This window comes from Enhydra lutris, unplaced genomic scaffold (assembly GCF_002288905.1).
Source record: "Enhydra lutris kenyoni isolate GAN:26980312 unplaced genomic scaffold, ASM228890v2 scaffoldscaffold1, whole genome shotgun sequence".
NCBI lineage: Eukaryota > Metazoa > Chordata > Mammalia > Carnivora > Mustelidae > Enhydra > Enhydra lutris.
In genome coordinates this window covers 29183487-29191422 of record NW_019154085.1, presented here as the reverse complement: position 1 = coordinate 29191422, position 7936 = coordinate 29183487, and the positions used below count along the sequence as shown (strand labels likewise).

At 64.6% G+C, this 7936-nt stretch overlaps 1 protein-coding gene across 1 annotated transcript; it reads left to right on the top strand.

The window, feature by feature from the left end:
- Nucleotides 1-728: 728 nt before the first annotated feature.
- Nucleotides 729-6189, top strand: LOC111145286 (indian hedgehog). Its single transcript, XM_022500123.1, has 3 exons — nucleotides 729-1151; nucleotides 3555-3816; nucleotides 5531-6189. The coding sequence occupies exons 1-3, from the start codon at nucleotides 837-839 to the stop codon at nucleotides 6187-6189; spliced, it is 1236 nt and encodes a 411-aa protein (XP_022355831.1). The 5' UTR covers nucleotides 729-836.
- Nucleotides 6190-7936: the final 1747 nt, after the last annotated feature.

Here is a 7936-nt window from a genome sequence, read left to right as displayed (position 1 = left end):
GCCCCCCGCCCCTCGCGTCCGGCCGCGCCGTGGGTTGCGGTCTCTGTGGGGGTGGCAGCTCCTGTCCGGGAGGTTTGCGTCTGGCGGGGCACCCCGGAGCCGCGGGGAACCCAGAGGCGAGGCCCAGGCGGGGTGGGGCGCGTCCGGGCGGGGAGGGCGAACTCAGGCAGCGCAGGGGGCGCCGAGGGCAGCGGGCGGGCGGACACGGCGGAGGAGCGAGCGGGACGAGGGCTGGCTGGTGCCGGGGCCGCCCGCCCGAGGGGGAGGAGGCTGTGCCGCCCTTGCTGCAGGTTCGCTGTCGAGCGCACAGGAGGCAGGGACATGGGTAGGGTGCGGTCTGCGCGGGGCCCGAGCCCGGATCTCTTCCATTTCCCCTCTCACTCGGCCCCGAGCTGCGCCGCAGACGGCAGCAGCTCCCGCTCCGCCCGAGCCGCCTGACCGCCGGGCCGGGGTGCTAACCGCGGGGCCCGCCAGCCCCGCCGGCCCGGCCAGCCCAGCCCAGCCCGGCGGCCCGCAGCCCCGCCGCCCGCCGCCCCCCGCCGCCGCCGCGTTGCCAAAACAAACGGGCCGGCCTATTTATTGGCGGCCGGCGAGCCGGGCAGCTCAGAGTCGAGGCGCCGAGGGGGACAGCGCGCCGCCACCAGCCAGGGCCCCGGGCCCCCGCCCCGCACCTGAGTCCCGCCGGCCCTGCGCCGCGCCGCGGCAGCCCATGGCGCCCCCGCCTGGAGCCCCCCGGAGCCACCCGGACGCCTGAGTCCCCGCAGCGCTCCCGTCGACTCGCCCGCCCGCCAGCCCACCAGGCGCCCTCGCCCGCCGCTCGCTCGGGCTCCCCGGCCATGTCTCCCGCCCGGCTCCGGCCCCGACTGCAGTTCTGCCTGCTCCTGCTGCTGCTGCTGCTGGTGCCGGCGGCGCGGGGCTGCGGGCCGGGCCGGGTGGTGGGCAGCCGGCGGCGGCCGCCGCGCAAGCTCGTGCCGCTCGCCTACAAGCAGTTCAGCCCCAACGTGCCCGAGAAGACCCTGGGCGCCAGCGGGCGCTATGAAGGCAAGATCGCGCGCAGCTCGGAGCGCTTCAAGGAGCTCACCCCCAACTACAATCCCGACATCATCTTCAAGGACGAGGAGAACACGGGCGCCGACCGCCTCATGACCCAGGTGAGCGCGACCCGCCCTCGCAGGGCGCAGCCGTCGAAGCACCGCCACCTGCCCGGTCCTCCCCGCCCCCCTGGCACCTTTTCCCGACTGGCTGGCACGCCCCCTGGCACCTGCCCCTCTCGCCAAGCCCGGCCGCCTGCTGCCCAAGATGGGCCGGCCAGGGGTCCCCGGAGGGCAGCGCGGACATCCGCGAACCCGCTGGAGGCTGTGAGAAGAGCTCCCCGCCGCCAAGCGCCATGGCCCAACCGGGTGGCGGCAGCCTCTCTGGCCCGGAGTGCAGGCAGCTGAGGTCAGACGCGGCACCCGGAGGTACCTGGACTCCACCGCCTCCCGCGCCTCCGGGACCCACTCAGTCCCTCCGGGCCTAACCTTCCGCACGGCTGCGCCCCTCTCCTTTTGAAGCCATCGGGCACCCCAAAGGCGAAGAAGCTGTGGGCGCAGAGGGCCTTTCCTTCCCGCGCGCTCGTTGTCCGCCGCGCTGCCCCCTCCTGGAGTAGCGTCCCCCCTGGGTCTGGTCTTAGGGACAGCGGGAAGAGTTGGGCTGGGAGGCGGAGGTGGGAAAGGGAACTTGCCCTGCGAGCCCACGTGTCTGTCCCGAGAGCTGAATGGCCCAGTTGCGGTTAAGGGTGGGGTGCCGGGAACTTCGGACTCTGGGAACGAACTTGGGGGATCCCCTGGGCTTGGTGGCCGGGACGGGGAGGGCTGAAAGAGAAGAGCCACGATGCCTGCCTGGGGAGGCCGGGAGCAGAGCTAACGCTAGCTAGTCTCTGCAAGCGAGGAAGCGCTCAGCCCACGCTCTTGGGGGTCAAACTTTCTTTCCTGCAGCCTGGATCCCAAGGAATCAGAAACCTTCCTCCCCTTCCTCAGTGGTGTCCCGGGGCTGCCCCCGCAGGCAGGGAGCCTGCTTGTTAGGTGCTTTGGGAAGAGCAGCTCCACCACAACCCTCAGCCTGCGCCCTGGCGCCGGGGCTGGCCGGCCGGTGTCGGGGCCGAAGGTTGGCTGGTGGCCGGGCCGGGCCGGGCGCCGAGGAATGCAGATAAGGATCCGGGCCACGGGCTGGGCAATCATTGACAGCGCACGCCGGGCTCCGGACCGGGGGGGAGGGGGAGAAGGGCGGGGAGCAGGGCCCTGCGGGGCCGCCGGAGGTGGGGGGCTAGAAGCCTGGAGGCAAGGAGCACGCAGAGCTCCCTCCCTGGGCAGTGAGCGCCCCCCCAGGTAGGCTGCTCGCCCCGGAGGTTGGCCAAACCTTGGGCTGTAGCCGCTGATGGCTCCTGGGAGACCCGAGTCCAAGGGTCTGTGGGGCCTGGGCTCTCTCAGGTGGGGCACTGGCTGCCCAGGCTTGGCAGGGCCCCACACCCAGTCAAGGACTGTGAAAGGGACCCCTCTCTCACAGGCCCCTCCCCCCAGCCAACTGCAGGGTCCTTTGGGCTGCAGGCACGGTGGGAGTCACCACAGACAGATGAGCTCTCTGGTCCTTCCCAGTAGGCCAGGGCACAGCTCGACTCCCGCCCCCATGTGAGACAGAGCATGGAGCCGGCTTGCTGAGATCAGAAGCTCATTTCCTCGGGTCCCTTCTCTGATAGGGGCCACACAGAGGTGCTCATGGCTCTGGACTCAGGGAGAACGTATCCTGGGATTATCAACCCCACGGGCTTCCCATGCAGCAGGAGACGCTCCCTGTCGCCCTCCATCTGGCCGGGCTGTGAGCTGGCATTTCCATCAGCTTCTGGTTCCCCTGCTTCCACATCCTCCGATCCATTGCTGGAGGGTTTTGGATCTTCAGTAGCAGCAGGAATTGAAAGGAAGAACTCTGTGGCACTGGAGAGATCCAGGGAGCCCGGGGTTCTCCTCCAACACACCCCCACGCTGCTGGGGTGCTCTGCACCTGCCGTGCCTCAGGGCTGGGGTTGGGGGGCTTCAGCCCTGAGGCTACGGTGACACCTACTGGGCACCTCCGGCCTTGCATGCCTAGCAGTCCTGCCCGAGGCAGTCGGCTTTGCTACCACCTCCCCCCACCCCCCACCCCGCTAGCAAAGTGCGGTTTCTGGTCTCCAGGGCCTTGGTGGGACAGGGGGACTGGGGCTGGAAGAGTAGCCCCATCTGTGGAGGGATGGGTGGCCCGGATCTGAGGGGAGGGAGTGCAGGAGGGAGGGGCCATTTATCAGAGAAGGTGGCCCAAGGGTGCACCTCCTGCTGGGCCCTCCGGATTTGTGGCGCCACCATGCGGTCCAGGTCCCTGGAGCAGCCAGATGCTAGAATGCAAGGAAACAAGTTAGGGCTCTTTGTTCTTAAGAGACAGGGATAGAGCACCTCCCCGGTTTCCCAACTCAGGCAGATGATCTGGGAGAGGCCTGGCATGCAGGCCAGCATCTCCCCCTAACTCCACGTGCTTTCCTCTTGCAGCGCTGCAAGGACCGCCTGAACTCCCTGGCCATCTCGGTGATGAACCAGTGGCCTGGCGTGAAGCTGCGAGTGACTGAAGGCTGGGACGAGGACGGTCACCACTCGGAGGAGTCGTTGCACTATGAGGGCCGCGCGGTGGACATTACTACTTCAGACCGTGACCGCAATAAGTACGGACTGCTGGCTCGCCTGGCCGTGGAGGCCGGCTTCGACTGGGTGTATTACGAGTCCAAGGCCCACGTGCATTGCTCCGTCAAGTCCGGTGAGCCGCTGCCTGGGGGCTGGGCCCGGGGCCGGGGCCGCAGGGCGTGGGCAGGCACAGGGCTCACTGCTGCCCGGAAGGTGAAGAGGCCGGCCAGGGGATGGAGGAGGGGACCCCAGGGAAGAAGACATCTGCGGCGCTCCCCGCTGCTGCTTGTGACCACCTGCTCATCCCGTCCCTGGTAGTGTCATGGCAGGAGCCTAGGGAGACAGGGCCTGTCCCAGTGCTGCTGGGGGCCGGCCTTGCAGTCCGCAGTCCAGAGCCTGTCACAGGAAGTGCAAGCCAGAGCGAGCTGGACAGATGGAAGCCAGGCTGTGACTGAGATGGCCTCCCCACTCAGCTGACTCAGAATGGAAGCGGGTGGTGGGACCAGGGGCCGGGGCCAGGGTGTGCCCAGACACCAGCCTGCCTGACCGGGAGCCAGGAGCCCAGAGATTCAGAATCCACAACCCTGCGGCAGGTCAGGCCCTTTAGGGCACTTCATATGCTCCCCCGGGGGGGTGGGTGCAGGTGTCCCCAACCTCTCCCCCCAGGGCCCTGAAGCTGGACATTTTGGGGCAAAGCCAGCCACGAGGGCCAGAATAAACAGAGTGGACTCAATAAAGTGGATTTTCCCAGATTGGCCGCCTTGTTGATCCAAATGGGCAGGCATGGGGGCCTCGCCCCTCCCTCGACCTTGTCAACATCCCTGTCACCTACACTGAACCCAGTCACAGATGCTTCAAAAGGTTCCTGCATGACCGCCAGCCTAGCCCCACCAGGCTGTGCACCAGCCCATAGTCACACTTGAAGACCTGGTACACTGAGACCAGGCCCACTGCTTCCTATTCCCAGACCCACCGGGGCACACCGTGGGGCCCCCACCCCCACCATCCCCTTGGGCACTTGTCCACCAGTGGTATCTGCTTCAAGTCACATCCACCCTGCACCTGTGAAACACTGGCCCAGGGCCAACTCCCCAAGTGGCCACCTCCATCCTCATTCCTGACCCCCAACACTGCCCTCCCTCCCACTCCCCAGTGCCACCATGTCCTGTCCCCACACAAGGACCCAGCACACGAACTGAAGATGGTGATTTTACCCTTGCCAGTGAGCCGAGCCCTGGCCTGACTGTCTGCTCCGAGGCTCCCCAGAAATCTGTGTTTGTGCATGGCCGGTCCTCTTCTCACTTCCTTATGGACTCTGAGGTTCAGCTCTGGCCCAGAACTTGGGGAGTCCATCTGAGAGGGCAATTTTGGGGGAGTGTCCGAGCAAAGAGTGAGAAATAACGGGACATCCAGACCCCAGAGGAGCTAAGTGCCTTCTCTACGGAGACTGCTGCTTGCCAAGGGTCAGGTCATGGCTGACTGCTGCCCGGCTCAGACGATCCTGGTCCTCTCTGACAGCTTCATGGCACTGTCAGGATGGAGGGCAGGCGGGGGCGGCGGGGGCTTTCCCTGGGCTTCAGGAGGGCCCTTTCCTCCTCACCCGTGGGTCTCAGCACACTGAGTCCACTCCTCTCGCTGGCAAAGGATTCGATAGGGTGGCGGTGGGGGAAGGGAGGAAGATGACATCGTGGGCTGGGGTGGATTCAAGGCTGCATGGGACTGGGGTGTGTGTGGAGCAGAGCTGGTGTACGGTGAGCGGTGGCAGGGGGCACCCTGGGAGTGAGAGGCGCTCTGCGGAGGGGTGCTCTGACATAGTAATAATACCTTTGTGTCCCTTCTTCCCACAGAGCACTCAGCTGCGGCCAAGACAGGAGGCTGCTTTCCTGCCGGAGCCCAGGTGCGCCTGGAGAGTGGGGCACGTGTGGCCTTGTCGGCCGTGAGGCCTGGAGACCGGGTGCTGGCCATGGGGGAGGATGGGAACCCCACCTTCAGCGACGTGCTCATTTTCCTGGACCGTGAGCCAGACAGGCTGAGGGCCTTCCGGGTCATCGAGACCCAGGACCCCCCGCGCCGCCTGGCCCTCACGCCTGCCCACCTGCTCTTCACCTCCAACAATCACACGGAACCAGCGGCCCACTTCCGGGCCACCTTTGCCAGCCAAGTGCGGCCTGGCCAGTACGTGCTGGTGGCTGGGGTGCCAGGCCTGCAGGCCGCCCGGGTGGCGGCTGTCTCCACACACGTGGCAGTGGGGGCCTACGCCCCACTAACCAGACACGGGACGCTGGTGGTGGAGGACGTGGTGGCTTCCTGCTTCGCGGCAGTGGCTGACCACCATCTGGCTCAGTTGGCCTTTTGGCCCCTGCGACTGTTTCACAGCTCGGTGTGGGGCAGCTGGACCCCGGGAGAGGGCGTGCACTGGTACCCTCGGCTGCTCTACCGTCTGGGACGGCTTCTGCTGGAAGAGGGCAGTTTCCACTCACTGGGCATGGCCGGGCCAGGGAGCTGAAAAGTCCCCTTGGCTGCCCTCCCGCAGCTTCCTGACTCAGTCCAAAGGCCTCCTTGCCAGCAGGGCACTGGCGCTGGACGGGACTTGAGTCGGGGGGCACTGGTTCCCACCATCTCCTCTTTCACGGAGACACACCATTGCAACTTCATTGCGCAGTGCCAGTGTCGACCACCCATCCCACCTTGATGCAGTGACAGAGTTGAAAGCCCAGCTGGTTGGTGGGGGTGGGAAGGGCTGGTCTAGCCTTCTACCCTAGAGACCTCGAGGCTGGCAGAGCGGGGCCGACCCAGCCAGCTCTCCCTTCGACTTTTCATACCTGCCTCCCCCGCGGAGGAAGGCCCATTCCATCTGTCTTAGGCCCCTTGTAGGTGGGCTTGCCCCTCAGTTGATGCTGCTAGATTCCCTGGGAGCCAGCAGGGAGCTGGCTGGACTCGACGTCAGCTGCCCAGAACCGAGAAGGCCGTAGGGTAGGGCAGTCAGCCCGGCAATCATGAGGCAGGACCTTCCTTTCCGGACACACTCCTCGGGACGCCTCCAGAGACTGTTGTTATCAGCGGGAGGAGTTCTGGGTTTCAGCCAATGTGATCACAGCGCCCAGGAACCTGGGGAGGGGGCTGGATGTCCTTCCCCCCCTGTCCGGGCTAAGCTCCCTCTTCTGCTGAACCACGACCCCCACTCCCCCTCCGGTCAGTCTCCCCCACCTTATTTATTGGCACGGAGGGGGAAGCCCATGGGAGAATTTGGGGGATGTTTTGGTCTTTTCTTCCTTTTGTAATAAAAATTATTTAAGTTGTTAGAGCTGTAGAGTCTAGGACGCTGAGTGGGGCCAATACACAGCCTGGACCCATGGGTGGGTCTGTCCCAGGTGTGCTCACCTTCCTCCATGGACAGAACCTCCCATGCTCCCACCGTCTCTGCAGGCCCTCCTCATCCAGCAGCCCAGCAAAGCCTCCCCCTACACCCACACCCACCCCCAGAGAGCTGGGCTCGGCGCCGGGCAAGGCCTTTCATGTGCTGACCTCCAACTTTGCCTTAAACACTACTGGACCAGAGAGAAAACTGAGGTAACTAGCCCAGGACCCCGTTACTCCTCTCAAACCACCTCACTGTGCCTAGTCAAGGCCCGTTTCCTGCTTGCTCTAGACTTTCTCGGGGCCTGGGATTCTCTTCCTTCAGTGCGAATAATGGACCATGGTACAAGAAGATTCTGTAGAATTTGCATCTGCCTCATGGCCCATTCTGACTTCTGGGATAACTCAGGGGTCCCTAATCTAGCAGGTCTCAAACCTCAGAACTCCCTGTGCAGCGTGTTTAAAAATGATTCCTGGCTCCACTCAAACAATTCTGCTATAACAGATCCAGACGAGGTGCAGGAACTTTTTACAAACACACCCAACATGGCCAATGGCCCATGGATGGCCCTTGGAGAAACATGGCTTAGTCTAGAGAAGGCCCAGTTGGTTGCCCAGACAAGATGACCGCCTTCTTCATTTTCTCTTGGTCTCTCGAGCCCAAGGCCGTTTTTTCTGAGCTGATCTCACTACAGATAGTGGAGATGCCCAGGTCCAGTGGTATATTTGTGAAATTGTCAGACGTTTCACAAGCCAGTTGAAATAGGCCACAGCAGGAGAATTCACACCATGGAAACGGGTGTACGCTCCGAAGTAGAGTTCCCCCGACCATGGAGAGCCAGTTGCTAAAACACACCACCGTCCAGTTTCTCCCCTCTGCGTCAGGGATGACTGCT

Bases quoted from the DNA above. Each gene is read 5' to 3' on its own strand.
- LOC111145286 (XM_022500123.1), top strand. From the start codon at position 837: ATGTCTCCCGCCCGGCTCCGGCCCCGACTGCAGTTCTGCCTGCTCCTG. The intron at 1,152-3,554 runs GTGAGCGCGACC...TTCCTCTTGCAG, and splicing joins CCGACCGCCTCATGACCCAG to CGCTGCAAGGACCGCCTGAA. The intron at 3,817-5,530 runs GTGAGCCGCTGC...TTCTTCCCACAG, and splicing joins GCATTGCTCCGTCAAGTCCG to AGCACTCAGCTGCGGCCAAG.